The sequence below is a fragment of the Staurois parvus genome, unplaced genomic scaffold (assembly GCF_062004578.1).
Source record: "Staurois parvus isolate SC_StPar_1 unplaced genomic scaffold, SC_StPar_1.0 ptg000476l, whole genome shotgun sequence".
Classification (NCBI taxonomy): Eukaryota; Metazoa; Chordata; class Amphibia; order Anura; family Ranidae; genus Staurois; species Staurois parvus.
Genome location: NW_028318272.1, coordinates 3551234 through 3568999, shown reverse-complemented (window position 1 = coordinate 3568999; position 17766 = coordinate 3551234). Strand labels below are relative to the sequence as shown.

Sequence of the window (17766 nt, the reverse complement as noted above, 5' to 3'; positions counted from 1 at the left end):
CCAGGCACTTACCAAGTTCATGTTACTGTATCTTTGTAGGAGGAAGAAGGAGATAAATTGTGCTGTGTGTATTTTTCAGCAATTTCGGTGGGTAAAAGTGCATCAGTCAAAGTGTGTCTGGAGACCATGTCGTCATCATCACACGTCTATGTCCAACAAGGAGTACTGATCTGGAATTGCTAGACATCCTAGGGCAATAAGCAGTCAGAAGTTGACAGAAGTGTCAGAAGAAGAGAAAAGGAATAGTTCAAATGAAAGAAGAAAAAATACAACTGTAAAAAGAAGAGTTTCTTCAGTTAAGGACACAGGTCTGGGTGGTATTATATAAGTGCAGCAGGAGGGGACCTTGCAAAGATATCTGCCAATGTCCAATAATCTGCAGGTTAGCCTCTATATAACCCATGGTCTATGAATACCAGTCCTGTATCATGTACTGAACGATTAGGATAAAAAGGTTTCCTATATAGTTTAAATATACGATTAAAAAGGGTTTTGTCAATTCAATAAGTTAAAAAAAAAAAATAATGCAGATCCTGTCAGAAGTCTTGTAAGCTACAGGGATCCTGTCAGAAGTCTTGTAAGGCACCCCCAACATTATGTAGAAAGGGGGGGGGGGGGCTCTGTAACCCCCAAAACAACACTGTTCTAGATCAGGGGGTCTCCAAACAGTTGGGGGGGGAAGCAACCTTTATTAATGCCTCAGCTGTATTTGGGATGCATTTGCTTGTTTTACTGAAGTTCTCTGTTCTGAATCATACTATGCTAACAAACAAATGTGTTCACATTTTATTAATTAAAGTGTTACTAAACCCACAAAAGTAAAATCAGTCTGTATATGCAGTGAAGCATGCTTCTTACACTCACTGTGGAGCCTAAGGGGCTAATATTCCGCATTGTATAAAAAGGATGTTTGATCCTGTCTTCTCTGAGCCTCCCCTTCTACCCCTTCAGCCATCTGCTGATCGAACAGAGCCTTGGGGGCTAGCTGCACATGCTCAGTTTGGTGTGTATTGCTAGAGTTTTTTTTCCTTGGGAGAGTGCACGTGATCAGCACAGGGCCGATCAGCACGGTCCAGGCAGAGGGACAGGGTTATGCAGCCTCATAAGACAATCGGGAGAACAACAACTACTCCTACAAGTTTTAACCAGTGCTCTGCTGGACACTGATAGAAGTCACAAAACTGCTATAACTGCTGATGAGAAAACAGCCTTTATAATTGCATTTCCATGTTCTGTGTACTGTGGGAGACCAGATATAGTGAATGCAGTGTCCTGGGTTTAGGAACAATTTCATTTATTAAACTGATTTTTGCAGCCTACGATGTGCCCCTAGTACTGAAAAACTTTGGAGACTCCTGTTCTAGATTAATAAGGCCACTCTCCTCCATAGATACAATATTGCGAGCGAGTGTTATCGTAGGACAAAAGGTTACTGGTAGCATTATCATTGTGGGGGTTTTGGGGGTTAAACGAAAAAAAAAAAAAAAAAAAGAAGAAGGAAAGAAAAGCTAATGCAGCCGCAACATCTATGAAAGCGCAAGCTGAAATTCAGTTTAGTTCTTGGGTTTAGATGCACTTTAAAATTTGGAACGGCCCCAAGATTTTAATTTAAAATAGAAATTCATGTTGAACAATACCAAACATAAAAATTCCAGATCAGTACACCTGAAAAAAATAAAAATGAATGTCTCTTGTTAAGTGATGTTATTCAACATACCTGAGATTTGTTGTTGCTGTTTGAAGAACTAATGCTCTGGTTAGGTTGTGATTTGCTGATGGTTTGTGTTGAGCTGGTGCAGGATTCCTGAGGGCCCATACGACTATCGTTTGCTTGCCGACAACTTGGCTGCTTTGATGTCTTGAATGGGGTTCCGTCTGAGTCCTGAATGCATAGACGTTTAATGACTTTCTTCTACGGGAGACACGTGGTGTATCATGCAAGGAAATTTGACACTGCTGGTTATGCAGCAGCCCTTATAGTACACAACCTTAACTGCCATAACATGCAATATGACACTCGACTACCATTTTGAAATTTGCAAAAAACCTTAAAAAGGGGTAACCACTTTCAAAAAGGATCTTTTAGATTTGATTATTCCTTTAGACTTACAATTTTTTTTTAAGGAATAGGACAGGCATCTGATGTGTTTACTCCTCACATATAGCTGAAAACTTGAATAAAAAAAAAAACTTGACCACAGATTATCCTTATTCTGTAAATCTCCACAACAGCACCACAGTAATCTCCTCTCAGTCAAAGGATAGGAAAACAAGAGCCACCACATTCTACCATGTGTATTCCAAATAACATAACTAAAGAAGAACTGCTAAAATGCAATGCTTAAACCAAGTTAAATAATGAGGCTAGGAGAGGGTAATACATGATTATGTCATGGAAATGCCATTAAAGAAATAACATGCATTTTCCTATGTAGCCCCAAGACACCCCTTAAGAGATGAAACCATCAGGCTGGAACAATACGCAGCACATACAAAATATATAATAGCACTTTAAGACCTTAAACAGGATCTTTACAGGACTGTATATTCAGGCACTGGTAATTTGCAAAAGGTATAGTCAAATCTGTGCAATAGTTAACTAAATCTTGCCTCAAGCAAGAACTTTCTAAACTCAGGAGACTTAAGTTTGACAAACCCTTCTAAACTTTCTAGACGGACTTTGACCTCCCACCCTGAAGCACAAGAATTATTGTCCTTCTGAAAACAACTTGTGTAAAATATGCTCTCATTTTCAAGAGAATTTGGGAAAAAAAAGAAAAAAAAAAAAAAAAAAAAAAAAAAAAAAAAGAGAAAATCTATTAATCCAATTCTTAAAAAAAAGGATTTTTTTTTTTTTTCCTTACAGCGGGCCTGGCTGTATTAGCTATCCAATAAATCTGAGGATGCAGGTATATTCAGGCAATTTACGGTACAAAAAAAAGCAAAGTTACAGCAATTGGGGATCTACAGTATATTTACTAAAGCTAGCCATAGATTGTTAGATTTTTTTTTTCCCATTCATCTAGATGTCCCCCATCCATCCACAATAAGATGAATGAAGCAACTAAAGTATGAGATGAAGATCAGGCAACTCGTCCGCCAGATAAATATACTTTATTAATAAAGGGTACAGTGCAAATTACAGCAGCTTACGTGCTTCGGTAAGAAAACTTATTCATAGCCAAGCAAATGAGAAAACAATCCTGCCGGGACAAAACATTTCTAGCATGTCCCTTTGACAGAAGTTGATCAAAAGCACAAGCACAGACAGCCAGACACGGCTGAACTGGCCAAACTTCAATTCGTGTATGGCCAGCTTAGGTTTTTGTTCTGAACAATAGTCCATTTCTTACCAGCAATTTTTATTAACGCCATGTAAATGCTTCCAGATTTCTGGTCATTAGAAGCTCATCAATAATTGCCTGGTTCCTATGATCTATGGCCAGACTAGCTAAGACTGAAAAGGATTTTAAACAGATGGGCTACAAAATAACTTTCCTTATTTCTAAAATTTGGAAAAAAAAAAAAAAAGTTTCCCTGGTGCCGAGATGTTAGTATAGATAAATATATCAGCCCAGGTACCAAAAATTGTAGCTGCCACAGGCATGCCTTGCAAATTAAAGTTATTTAAAGCACTAATAAACGTAAAACCAAAAACGTAATGTAATAATTGCAGCTTGCCAATCATTAGATGACGTAGTGGAATTTTTCTTTTAGGCTTTCCCCCCCCCCTTTCCACATGATGATCTGGCCAGTAAAACCTCCTGTATTAGCATGCCTCTATTCTGAATGAAGCAGCACAGGGGCAACCTTTGGACAGAAGCATTGTTAATCTAGGGAAAGGGGAGCGTTATTGAATCTAAATCTGCTAGTTCATCTAACAAAAATCAAAGCTCAACTCCAGCGAGCACTTTTTAAGCAGTTACAGTAACAAGTTTTTTTTCCTTTTGATAAAAGGGTCGCATAACAAAGCTAATCGTTGCAAGGACCCCAGTCATTGGTTAAAAAAAAAAAACAGCCATCACATCTAAAAAAAATTGGTAAACTGTACTATAATAAATGTTTACTTCTGGATTTAAAGTATAACTAAAGGCAAAAATTAACTACATGCATTTCAGCAGCATCTCCATTGAACTCGGTTGCAGCATAAAAAGCTGACTTTTGCATTTTAAAAAGTCCCTGACCCTTCCCAAGAAGACATGAACATGTCTCAAAGGAAACCATGTTACATTTCTTTAGTCATTTCCTGGTTTCTGGCCTAGGCCAAAGATGACGACATAAATCCCAGGAGTCTTCATAAGCATTTTTATTTCCTTTAATCTCGAGGAGGGGCTGTCTCAGCAAAGCACACTACCCTGCCTACATGTCTGAGCCTGCAGGAGGAAGGGTGTGGAGGACAAATGGATTCCAGGAAAAGATGCTACATGAATAATCAGCCCTTACTCAAGATGGCTGCAGTTGGAAATGCTAGGGGGTGTTTTTTTTCAAGTGATTTCTCAACAAAGAAAGGCCTGGATACATGGATGGGTAAGTTTGCTTTGAATATTGAAAACAAATTAAAATAGCGGTTTCGGTTTGTGGTGCTCAGATATAGTTACGTTTGTTTTAGGCTAGCCATACAAACCAGTAAGACATTAACTGGTCAGTTTACCCAGTTTCCCAAAAATTAAGCAATGTATTATCCATCAAATTATTTAACCAAGCCATATTCACTTATTAGGAAATTATGAGCTACTGGCCATTAAAATTAGTTTCACTAGACAGATACACCCTGTAAAGGATGCACTCCAGGACAGCATCACTTTTGACTATTAGGAGAATACTGGTACCCCACCCACAGAGGTTTCCCAGAGTGAAAACAAAAAAACTTCGAATTGCCAGAAGCTCTAGCTAGTACATAAAATATTCTATCCATCTCAAAACTATCTGTGAAGGTAGGTCTCAGTTGCTGCACTTGAATGAAAGAAAAAAAAACAAGTCTCATGGGACAAACACAACTATCCAACTTCAACAGCAAGGATGAAGTAATTGCAGGGTCTGGTGTCATGATAGATTTCTCTGTGTCTGTTTTTTTGCAAGATTTCTGCCACTTTAGCAATAGATGAAAAATTACCAGTTTTCGAATCAGATGACAAAAACACGTTTACTATAAGAAGTCTGCTTTTTGCCATTAACTGCCATTAGACGGCGGTCAGACATAGAAGTAGGATCTGGCTACCTTGGGGCTTGCCTATTAGCCAGTTAGGACATACAGACACATGCTTGGTTCAAAAAGTACATGTGTACGTTTCATGGAGGCAGGAAGTGAAGCTACCAGATGCTATTAATGGGCAATGATCATATATACAGCCAGCTTGCAAGAAAAGACTGGAAAATGACTGACTGAATCAGAGAGTAAAGCAAACTGTACCAAATGTCACTGTAATCCACAGCTTTATAACAGTCTATGCAGCAATTGTTTGGGAGATGGTTTGAGATCTAAAAATGTTACCCTTTTTGGTCAATATAAATAAAGCTTTTTGAAAGTGGAAACCCCTTTTAAAGGAAATATGGGTCTGATCAGCAAAATATATTTCTCAGTACTGACAAAGGCTAATGCTTCATGCTCTCAGTAAAGGCTTGAATGTATTAATCACCTTTAGCTGCAGAGAACTAAATTTAATAGTAATGTACCAACATATATTTGATCAACTACCATGCACATACACAACATAGGTCGCCAAGACCCAATCAAATGTTGCATGACTTACCACATCACTAGAGCTGGATAGTGTGGAAGAAGAGGAAGACAAAGGACCAGATGAATTGGAGGAGTGTTTGCCAAGAGCATCAGAGGTTTTATTCTTGACTTGTCCAAGCGGAGTATTCTGACCAGACACATTGTTGTTACACTTGTCTAAATGATGAACATCCACTATTAAGGTAACATCATTTCCTAGACATGATTAAATGCAAAATAAAAAAAAAATAAAAAAAAAAAAAGATTCAGAATCCACAATGTTCTAAACTTAAGAGACAACAACCCATAAATAAGGCTCTGATAAATCTACAAGATCAAAATATTTATTTACACGTCAGTTCAGTATAAGTCAAGACCAATGGTTCAACCTTGCCTTACCAGAAAACCTATTAAAACAGACTAGTTGCTTTCCCTCGCTTCTAAGGGCACGTTCACACATGTGTTAATATCATGTTTATGCAGCATTTATTCTATATTTCTAAAGCCTTATAAACACTCTTTAAAGAATGCAGAGTTGTGTTGCGACATTTTAAAATTTAAGCAGCATGATGCTTTCATGAGTCATCAATGCTTATCAACTGCCTCCATTGATTTCAATGGTGATGTCTAAGAACAGCACACAGAGCTTTTACGATGTGTTAGTGAAGCATTTATGAAGTATTAGCTGGGCTTTGGGACAAAGACAGTAGAGGTTCCTGTATCCCAAAACACAGTGGGAAATAATAAAGAACAAGGACAGAGCAGCTCCAGTCACTTCTGAGTAAAGAACAACCGTGTGGTAACTCCATTTACTCCTGCGTGCGGGCAAAAACATCAACCAACCAGCAATACTGACAGTGCCAGGTAGGAAATGTCAAAATTATAATGTGTCCCTGCACAGCCAAAAAAAATTATTGTTATATATACTAAGCAGCTGAACACAAGGAGTAATCCACAAAAAAATCCAAATACACCAAATGAATATAAAGATTAAGAAAAAATAGCAGTGAGCGCTAATCCTGAAAGCGGCTAGGCACTCTAAGCAACCAATAACACTTAAAAGCAATAGCATAAAAATAGTGCAGCGCTGAAAATAATGACAAAATGACAAAAAAAGTAGTCCACTAAAAGTCTATGTCATATAAACGTATCCAGTGTCAGATGTGGATTCAGAATAGGTGATCCGTGTGGAAATGGCTGGAAAACACACTCACCAGAAGTAAGACACATAAACGCAGTGTGTATATAAAGCTCATGGATCTTCAATCCAGAGGGAAGTAAAGCTGATCCGGTTACAGGAATGGTGGATCCCTCCTCCGCAGATGCAGCAACAGATCTTCCTTAACACGATTAGATGTAGAATTCCAAGACCAAGGTTCTGCAAGCAAAAGCTCCTCAAGGGAGTTTTAGGGAAGGACACCCATAGTGAAGTAGGTAATAAAAGGCAGCTTTATTCACAATAATGATATCCAATTCAAAGCAGGCAAGTATCATACAGATGTGTCAGCAAGACAACTAACCCTGGTACTTTGAATAGTGGCCGCCGGGCCTCCACGTGGCACCGGCGGCGTAGCGTCTCGACGTCCAGGCTCCTCCTTACGCGTTACGTGCGCACGCACATCTCCAGAGGTATGGAATGGTTCCATACCTCTGAAGATGTGCGTGCGCACGTAACGCGTAAGGAGGAGCCTGGACGTCGAGACGCTACGCCGCCATGCCACGTGGAGGCCCGGCGGCCACTATTCAAAGTACCAGGGTTAGTTGTCTTGCTGACACATCTGTATGATACCTGCCTGCTTTGAATTGGATATCATTATTGTGAATAAAGCTGCCTTTTATTACCTACTTCACTATGGGTGTCCTTCCCTAAAACTCCCTTGAGGAGCTTTTGCTTGCAGAACCCTGGTCTTGGAATTCTACATCTAATCGTGTTAAGGAAGATCTGTTGCTGCATCTGCGGAGGAGGGATCCACCATTCCTGTAACCGGATCAGCTTTACTTCCCTCTGGATTGAAGATCCATGAGCTTTATATACACACTGCGTTTATGTGTCTTACTTCTGGTGAGTGCGTTTTCCAGCCATTTCCACACGGATCACCTATTCTGAATCCACATCTGACACTGGATACGTTTATATGACATAGACTTTTAGTGGACTACTTTTTTTGTCATTTTGTCATTATTTTCAGCGCTGCACTATTTTTATGCGAATATAAAGATTGCACATTGCCAGAAGGGAGACTCCCTAAAGCTAAAAACATTCTTCAAATTTTTAAACAAATCAACATTGTTCAACACAACTATATATGAATATTACAATGTTAAAAAAAAAAAACCACAACACAGTATGCACACGCAAAAAAAACCTACTTTGCGGTCAGCCACTTAAGATTGGTGATGTGCAGTGACATCTTCCTTGCAGGATAAATATAAAGATAGCTTTTCAGTGCTAAAATTGAGACTCCCTAAACCTAATGCCCTGTACACACGATGAGAATATTGGACAAACGATCGGCCGTTTTTTTTTGCCTGCTAGTCTCACATCGAAAGTGAAAAGATTACTAAAGATACGAAAATTCTCGTATGAAAGAAAAGCATTTCGAAAGTGATGTCATGTATTGCGTTGTATTTGTATTGTATTTTCAGACTACTGTACTGATTAAACGAAAATCGTACGATCTGGTATCGTATGAGAAAAAGTTTTGCGCTTGTCCCTTAAGATATTGTCGTACGAATTGTCGTGATCGGCTCTCAAAAGCTGTGTACTAACGATCCGATTATCGGACGATCGGTCCTCGCACGAAAATTTTCGTACGATTTTCTTTTAGGGTGTACGGGGCATAAGAATGTTATTATTTACACACTATAAACAAACGGCATGTGTTTCAACACAAATATACATGCTGAAGCTGTGCCTAGGGCGTAACGTGTAAGGTGGAAACCAACATCACGCTCGTCAGATACACTAGATAACTACTGTTTTTGAAAGAGTAGGTTCACCGACGCTCTGTGCATGCTTACGGCGATATATAGTGATTTTAATGTGAGTATATTACATGCTATTTTAAATATACTATTAAACGATACAAGTATCCCAAACTATTATGACAAAAAAAAAAAGATCTGGCAACATGTCACCAAGTGGATATTATCCTTAGACTGGGAAAAACGGATGTCCAGGGAGCAGGAGAGCAAGAGTGAGTATGATTACATGGCTGCCTTTTGTTTATTATATATAATTATTGTAATAAACCCTAAATCAACATATCAAATTAGATAATTTCCTCTATATTAATGCCCATGGAAGTGTTGCTTTTCTAGAGGGAATTTATTGAGCATTCTTGAAGAGTTTTTAACACTTCATAAACACAACAAAAACGAGTCACAAACACATCACAAATGCCATAGGAGTGTTAATGAGCACTGCTGCATTCTTCATAATCAAACACACATGTTAAAAAGCCCTCCAGGTGACAATACGACCCAGGAAAACCTGACATATTTCTGCTAACAGTTTCAGCAATCAATATATTCTCTTGAACATGATATATCTGAAAAGACACTGACCCTTAGAAATATTTGCATTCTTTCTTGTTTTTCTACATAATAGAGATTTATAACATTTTGATCATTCTTTTGCTGGTTATGCTATTAGTGTTGCAATCAGAAAGTACAATCTAACTACAATCTACCGTAGAATTACCAGAACAATGTAATATAATGACCTAATTAAACTATAGAAACAATTTGTATCTAATTATGCAGGTCCTTATACCACATAGTTGCTAGCAGATCTAAAGGAGATTGTACAAGCAGATTTTAACTTGTGTGGTTAACCCTGTATTGGTACCCTCATGTGCTAGGTTGGTTTCCCTTATCTAAAACAAACTATATACATAAAATTTCTCTTGCAAGTCTGCAGACTGAGCAAGAGAAAATTACTCTGATCTCCCCATCCACGCTACACCGTAACAGATGGAGGATACTCCACTGCTGGCAATTGTATCTGACAGCCACACCACGTGCAGTTGTTTTGCCACTCAAAAGGTGACTACATTTGATGGGATGCAGTCACTGTTAGGACATCGATTTTTCAACCAGCTGTTGATTTTAAGTAGACTGTTGAGTTAAGGTAGTGCTGACAAGGTTACCCATGAATCGAATTTTGGCTGATTCAGCAAGAATTGTGGTGCGGCTAGCTTATCAGGTCCCAGCCACATATGCGCTACACTATTAAAAGGAAAATGTGAAAGGTTTACTATGCTTGTGATTTCAAATGCACCTCATTTTAAAACAATTTTGTGCTTTTTAGTTAGACAGCATAACAGAAAAAGGATCACATGGACAATACCTATTTTGCGAATTATATTCTAAACTTGGATAAACTAAAGAAAATAAAGAGGTATTACCATTGTATACTGGTTCAGATCTATTTTTCTGCCCCCATTTCTTTGATATCCAGTCTCTGTAAGCCACCACTTCTTCAGTTACTCGAATAATACGCCCTAAAATGCTGTAAAACAGATGTATACACTGCTTACTGGTCTAACACATAATTAAAGTGACACTAAAGCTTTGTTTTGTTTTTTTTCTAAAATAAACAGGTCTATACTTACCTGCTCTGTGCAGTGACTTTGCACAGAGCAGCCCTGATCCTCTTTTTTTGGGTCCCCCTCCGGCGCTCCAGGCTCCTCCTCCTTGAGCAGTCAAATTATTTGATTGAAATCTTAAAGAACTGTACTTTCAATACAGTTATCCTTAAACTGCTCCTCACAAATAGTCCAGCAAGCCTGCTGCCAACCTGTCATGATCTACAGAGATCTTTGGTTTCTTGGTTTAAAATTTCCTGGTCTAGTTGTGTTTGCGCAGTAGACTCCATATTTATTACTACGTGAAGGCCATCAATCCTTGGTCTTAACGGACAACCTTCCTGTAGAAATGTCTCTACCAGCATTCAAAAGTATGAAATAACTAAGAATTCAATTTTCTTAGTATCAAGGTGCCACTAAAATTATTTGATGATATAGCCTTTTAATTGAAGAAAAAAAAAAAAAACAACAGCTCAGGGCCTTCCCCAATTTATTGCTGCCTGGGTTAATGAAATTATCAGTAGCTACCAAAAATGAGCATTCCTATGAGATCCCAACTTGTTAATGCTACAGTACTAAACTTTCAAACAGCTCATACATAAAACTTTAAAGCGGTATTAGACCCAAAAGAAATCATATTGCAGCTGACTAATTCTTAGATGTGGCGGATGCATTGGTTTTCGTTTTTAGGTTTTCTTGCCTTTATTTTACCCTGGTGAACCTTCTACGCAAAGTCAGGCTTCCATGTATGATGGTAAATCTTACAGGAGTTGGATTTTCTTGCTCTGAATAAGTTTGGAATAACAGAGTCAAATATAACCCTATCTTCTAAGACTTGGTTTTCAACAGCCATGCTAGTAAAGACAGTGACTGAGTAACCAGATGTAGTAAAGAGCCCTGGGCCAGCAGGTTTGCTATGTTCGGATGAGGCCAAGATTTGTCCACCAAGTATCTGAGTTCAGTGTACCATATTATCTGGGCCAATTTGGAACAATGAGAATCACTAAAACCCTTTCATTGTCTAGCTTACAAAGCAGTCAAAGGTAGGTTCTTCACGAGAGTGAAAGCATAAACCACCTTGAATTAAGCCCCGAGGTACCAGAGCATCTACTGCAAAAGCAAGAGGATCCCAGGTCTTGGCAAAGACCACTCGCCAGGTCTGTCCGTTGGTGAGTTAAGACTTCCACCTGCCAATTGTCTACTCCAGTGATGTGTGCAGCCAAGAGAGCGGGGATACAAGTTGCCGCTCCACTGTAACAAATCTGATGGCTCACAGTTACAAGATGTTGATGGGAAATTTCAACTTCTAATTATCCCTCCAGGGATCCCTACTACCCCACCAGGGATAGCACAGCCACCATCCCACCAGGGATCCCCTGCCCTCCACCCCACCTGGGACTACCAGCCACCTCCCACGGCGTTTCGGACACTGCTTCGCCATCCCTGACCAGCACCCCCTCACCCACCCCGACCCTTCCTGCACCCCGCTCACCCCAACATGCCGCCCGCGCTCCTCCTCCTCCTCGTCCTCCTCTCCTCCATCCCTAAAACCGCCTTCCTCTACCCACCCACCCCCGCTAAGCAGCTCTATATCGCCCCCTCACTTCTCCCCTCTCCCCACTACGGCACCCACCACCTCCTCCTGCTACTCCACTTCCCCGCTGACCCACTTGCCACCTTTCAGACCCAAGCGCTCCTACACCTCCCGTTCCCACGCCACCTTCCTCACCCTCCTCCTTCTCATATCAGCTGGAGACATCTCCCCGAACCCTGGCCCCTCACCACCTCACCCCCCCCTAGAGCCCCCCCTGCTCACGCCAGCCGACACGACCCCCTCAACCTCATACATGTACCCCTCCTCCCCATATCTATCCCCCCTCTCTCGGTTGCACTCCTGAATGCCCGTTCGGTTTGCAATAAGCTTACCGCCATCCATGACCTCTTAATCTCCCGCTCCCTCAACCTCCTAGCAGTCACCGAAACCTGAGTACAGGCCACCAACTCCACTTCCCCTGCGGCACTCACTCATGGAGGTCTCATCTGGACCCACTCACCAAGACTGAGCGATCGCAGAGGTGGTGGTGTCGGCTTGCTCCTATCACCGCTTAGCACCTTCCAGGTCCTCCCTAACCCACCCTCTCTTTCCTTCCCCTCCTTTGAGGCGCACTGCATCCGACTCTTCTCGTTCCCACCCCCCTAAGGATCGCAGTGATCTACAGACCTCCTGGGTCCATACCCCACTTCCTGGACAACTTCGCCGCCTGGCTCCCCTTCTTCCTCTCCTCTGAGCTACCGACCATCATCCTCGGGGACTTCAACATCCCCATCAACGACAACAACCCGGCCACTTCCTAATTCCTCCACCTAACCTCCTCCTTCGCGCTCACACAGCACACTCAATCCTCCACCCACTTCGGAGGGAACACCCTGGACCTTATCTTCTCCCACCTCTGTACCCTCAACCAGTTCTCTAACACCCCCTTCCCTCTCTCCGACCACCACCTCATCTTCTCCATCTCCCCTTCCCCCAATTCCCCCCCTCAAAAACGCCAAACCATCACCAGCCGCAACCTCCGCAACCTGAACCCGGCCCCCCTCCACTCTGCCGCCGACCGCCTACATGACAGCATCCTTCCACTGTCATGTCCTGACATAGCCACCACCTTGTACAATGACTCACTGTCAGCTGCCCTAGACTCTCTGGCACCCCTAACCACACGCATCATCAAACCCAGACCGCTTCAACCCTGGCAGACCGACAGCACTAAACGCCTCAAACATCGCAGTCGCGCACTGGAGAGACTGTGACGCAAAACCAGGTCCCCTCATACTTTCTCCCTCTACAAATCTGCATTTCTTATCTACACCTCCTCCCTCCACGCCGCCAAGCAGGCCTACTTTGTTAACCTAATAAACACCCTCTCCTCCTGCCCCCGCCGACTCTTCTCCACCTTCAACTCCCTGCTCTCCCCCCCCCCTCCTCCACTCAGTACCTCTCTCACCGCCCACGAGCTTGCCACCCATTTCCACAACAAGATTGACGCTATCCGTAAGGACATCGTCAACTTGCAATCTACCTCCCCACCTAGCCTCCTCACCCCCGTCACCCCCTCATCTCCCCCCTCCTCTGCCCTCACAACCACACTGCCCCCCACCTCTCCCAATGCCCCGCCCACCATAACCCCCCCCCGCACTGCACTCCCTCAGCCCTGTCACTACTGAGGAAGTCGCCAAAGTCCTCTCAGAAGCCCGCCTCACTACCTGCCCCCTGGACCCTATCCCCTCTCAACTCCTCCGGTCACCCCCCGCCTCCCTCATCCGCTCCCTCACCCACATCTTCAATCCCTCCCTCTCTACTGGCGTATTCCCCTCCCCCCTAAAGCACGCGCATATCACCCCCATTCTCAAAAAGCCCTCCCTGGATCCCACGGACCCCAACAACCTCAGACCCATCTCCCTGCTGCCACTCACCTCCAAGCTCCTTGAACGCATAGTCTACGATCGCCTAAGCTCCCACCTTACAGACAATAACCTCCTTGACCCTCTACAGTCCGGCTTCCGTCCCCTACACTCCACTGAAACTGCCCTCCTCAAAATCACTAACGACCTACTAAACGCCAAAGCCAAGGGCGACTACTCTGTCCTCCTTCTCCTGGACCTCTCTGCGGCCTTCGACACAGTTGACCACCCCCTCCTCCTTAATAAACTACTCTCCCTTGGCATCAGAGATACTGCTCTCTCTTGGTTCTCATCCTACCTATCCCGACGCTCCTTCAGTGTCACCTGCAATGGTGCCACCTCCCCCTCCCTCGGCTCTGTCCTTGGACCCCTTCTCTTCTCCATCTACACCTCCTCCCTGGGCAAACTCATACACTCTCACGGCTTCAACTATCACCTCTACGCTGACGACACCCAAATCTACCTCTCCACCCCTCTCCTCACCCCCACTATATCCGCCCGCATCACTCACCTCCTAAATGACATCTCAGACTGGATGTCGCTACATTTCCTCAAGCTCAACCTCTCCAAAACCGAGCTCCTCGTCTTTCCCCCTGCCAAACCCCCCCCCCCCCATCCTATCCATCATCACCAACAACTCCACTATCACTCCCGCCCCGCAAGCCAAAGTCCTTGGCGTCATTCTTGACTCGAACCTCTCCTTCCAACCGCATGTCAAATCACTCACAAACACATGCAGGCTCCATCTTCGCAACATTGCCAAGATACGTACCTTCCTCACCCTTGACACCACCAAACTTCTAGTACACTCCCTCATCATCTCACGCCTTGACTACTGTAATTCTCTTCTCACCGGCCTACCCAAGTGCAGGCTCTCCCCGCTCCAGACCATCCTGAACTCAGCGGCTAGACTCATCCACCTCACCACCCGCTCCACCTCTGCCACCCCCCTCTGCCTCTCCCTCCACTGGCTCCCCATTGCCCAACGCATCAAATTTAAACTCCTAACCCTGACCTACAAAGCCGTTCACAACACTGCCCCTGACTACCTCACCAACCTGATCCCCAAGTACCGCCCTATCCGTACCCTTCGCTCCTCACAGGACCTCCTATCCTGCTCCCTGGTCTCCTCCTCCCATGCACGACTGCAGGACTTCTCCAGGTCCTCCCCCATCCTCTGGAACTCACTGCCCCAATCCATCAGACTGTCGCTTTCCCTCCTCACATTCAGGCGCTCCCTCAAAACCCACCCCTCAGCCACTTCCTACTGTACCTTTACCCCCTCCCACCTAGATTGTAAGCTCGAAAGAGTAGGGCCCTCTTACCCCTCGTACGTTGTTTGTTGTTGTACTGTGCCATGTATTGTCCCCCCCTCTATTGTACAGCGCTGAGCAAACCCTTTGGCGCTATATAAACTCGTAGTAATAATAATAATAATAATAATAACTCCTGTGGGGACCAGGTTCCCTAGACTTGTCAGGGAGTTATAAACTACACCCCAGCCTGTAGGGCAGTATCCAGAGCACGGGAAGGAAGGACTTGGGGCAGGACTAAAGAACCACCAGTCAGGGAGAGCTTTGTCTGGGTGGACAGAAGCATTATGCGATCCATGTGCTCAAATAATATTTGTTCCAAGTCATGTCAAGTATGGATTGAAGACCTATGGAGTTAAACTGGAGAAAGGGAAATTTCTCCAAGAAGGCTACTACCATCAAGCTCAGAATTCTCAGGCAGAAACAAACTAAGAGGTACCATTTTGACCTAAGGGTCCTTTTGTGGGACGTTAGCAAAGCAATCTGCCCTTGGGCTAAGAATATTCTGGCTTGAGATTTGTCCAAGAATAGACCCAAGTACTCCAGAAAGTGATGGCTGGAGGCTTTGGAAAGTTGGTTTATCAAGTCAAAAGATTTGGAGTAACTGTTCCTACATCGGAAAACAAGGTCATGGCTGGGGAATCCTTCAGCAAGCAGGTTGTGCCCTGGGTTTGCAAAAAAAAAAGGCAGAAGCACAGCAAGCACAATAGTGCTACAAATTGGAAGTGCTGACCTCCCACAAAACACAGAAACTGTTGATGTCAGAGGCAGATGGCAATGCATCTTGTATGTCTACTGATGCCAGAATCTCCATTTTTTTTTTGGGAAGCATAGACAGACTTCGATTCCATTTGGAATTCTGGTACACCAAGAAATCCAATAAAAGATTTTAAAGAGTTATTAAATCCATAACCAAAAATGTAACATATTGCAGCTTATCAGTTTTTTTTTGTTTTGTTTTTTGGGATAAAGGTTTCACATAAATACATAAAAGTTGGTAATTGTAAGAACCCCATCAGTGGTAAATGGTTTGTCTCAACACTAAGTTCACACTAGCTTTGAAAGCAGGCGTTTGAGGGGCATTTTTAACGCTCCTCAAAACTCCTGTGGAAATTATACTATGGGCAGCATACAGTGCTGTTCACATTAGCAAAATATGAAGCTTTAGAGTCGTATCAAAATTGAAGCCTCATGTTGAGTCAGGAGGAGTTGAAGCCTTTCAACGCTTCCCATTCAAGTCTATGGTGACGCTCCTCAAACATCAGGCGTTTGCGGGGCATAATACCATTAGAGTTAAATTATAGGCGTTTGTAGTGTAGTTTTAACTTGTGGTGCACTGAAATGAAAATTGCGGTGCCAAAGCCGATACCAAAAATTGAGAAGGCGTGTGGCCGAAAACAGTACCCAAATGTCTGCGTATGTGGGGTTGGGGAGCCTCCAATTTTTTTTTTTTCTACTTTCATGTATATTTTTTTTAACTTATGATTTTATTGCGATCATAAAAGGGAGCCAATAGTCCGCTATGTGATAGCATATGAGTGACAGGCCATCTCTGTAGAGGGGAGGGGGAGGAGCAGTGTGTGCAAGGAGGGGGCAGGAGAGGAGCAGTGTACACAGTGAGGTAGCAGTGTATACAGAGAGGCTCCCTCACTATATGTCAGTGTTAGTTTTTAAATGCAATTGCCAGCTTTTTTTTTCCGCTCTTCACCATAGCTCAGAGAATAAATTAAACTTTGTTTCTTTTAGCTCGGGAAAGAAACGAGAAAGAAACTTTACCAATTAGGTCAGTCACCCAAAAGTGTTTTTATGAGTATAACACTCAAGACACTTCTTAAACCAACATCATCGCGCCAATATAATTAGATGAGTATAAAACATTAGGTGCTGCTATTAATAATACACTGTAAATAATAATAAATGTGATAAACCAAATAACCACAAATAGCGCAATCCTAAACCAAATCAATAAATAAATTAATATGTCCACCACCTGCATATATTTTTGCACATATATGGTGGTGGACATATTAATTTATTTATTTGATTTGGTTTAGGATTGCGCTATTTGTGGTTATTTGGTTTATCACATTTATTATTACAAAAAGAAACTTTGTATATTTTAGCACTGGGAAAGTGACAGCCGATTCTCTGAGCTGTAGTGAAAAAACACAAAACCCCGGCAATTGCATTTAACAACCCGCAATGACATATAGTGAGCCAGTCACTGTATATACTGCTCGTCTCCTGCGCCCTTCTCCACCGCCCCCCCCCCCCCACCCCTCACATCTGCAGTACACACAGTCCCCTGTATATGGGCAAATTGCCGATAGAGCTATTTTGGAGCTATTTTCAGCCGATATGTTTCAGTGGCAGTGCGTCTCCAGTAACACAACTTAAATCGCACATAGGGCATTTGGGAAGCGTTTTTAACACTTGTAGAATGCCCATACTAAAGCTCATTGAACGCCTGTCTAACGCTATAGGGACGTTTTGGATGAGTTAGAAATGTAGTCAAAGTGTGAACAAGTCTTAACTGCCACATTGCAAGAGAGCTTTTTCTGTTGAAAAAAATAGACTTACTGGCAGGATCACTAGATTAAAATAAAGGGGAAAAACAAAAATCTAAGAACTGGTAAGCTGCAATATAATGAAAGTCCGCTCGCTTGACAACTGAGGCACATCACTG

At 42.8% G+C, this 17766-nt stretch overlaps 1 protein-coding gene across 4 annotated transcripts in view; it reads right to left on the bottom strand.

The window, feature by feature from the left end:
• Nucleotides 1–17766, bottom strand: part of TENT4B (terminal nucleotidyltransferase 4B) — a 116218-nt gene that overhangs the window by 14385 nt on the left and 84067 nt on the right. For 2 of the 4 annotated variants that reach the window (XM_089689479.1, XM_089689481.1), the window contains exons 9-11: nt 10129–10232; nt 5751–5935; nt 1718–1912 (exon numbers count right to left, since the gene is read on the bottom strand). In XM_089689479.1, coding sequence (XP_089545605.1) covers nt 1718–1912; nt 5751–5935; nt 10129–10232 — 484 coding nt within the window. The remainder of the gene's footprint in view (nt 1–1717; nt 1913–5750; nt 5936–10128; nt 10233–17766) is intronic. The other 2 variants (XM_089689480.1, XM_089689482.1) reach the window with 1 other exon arrangement.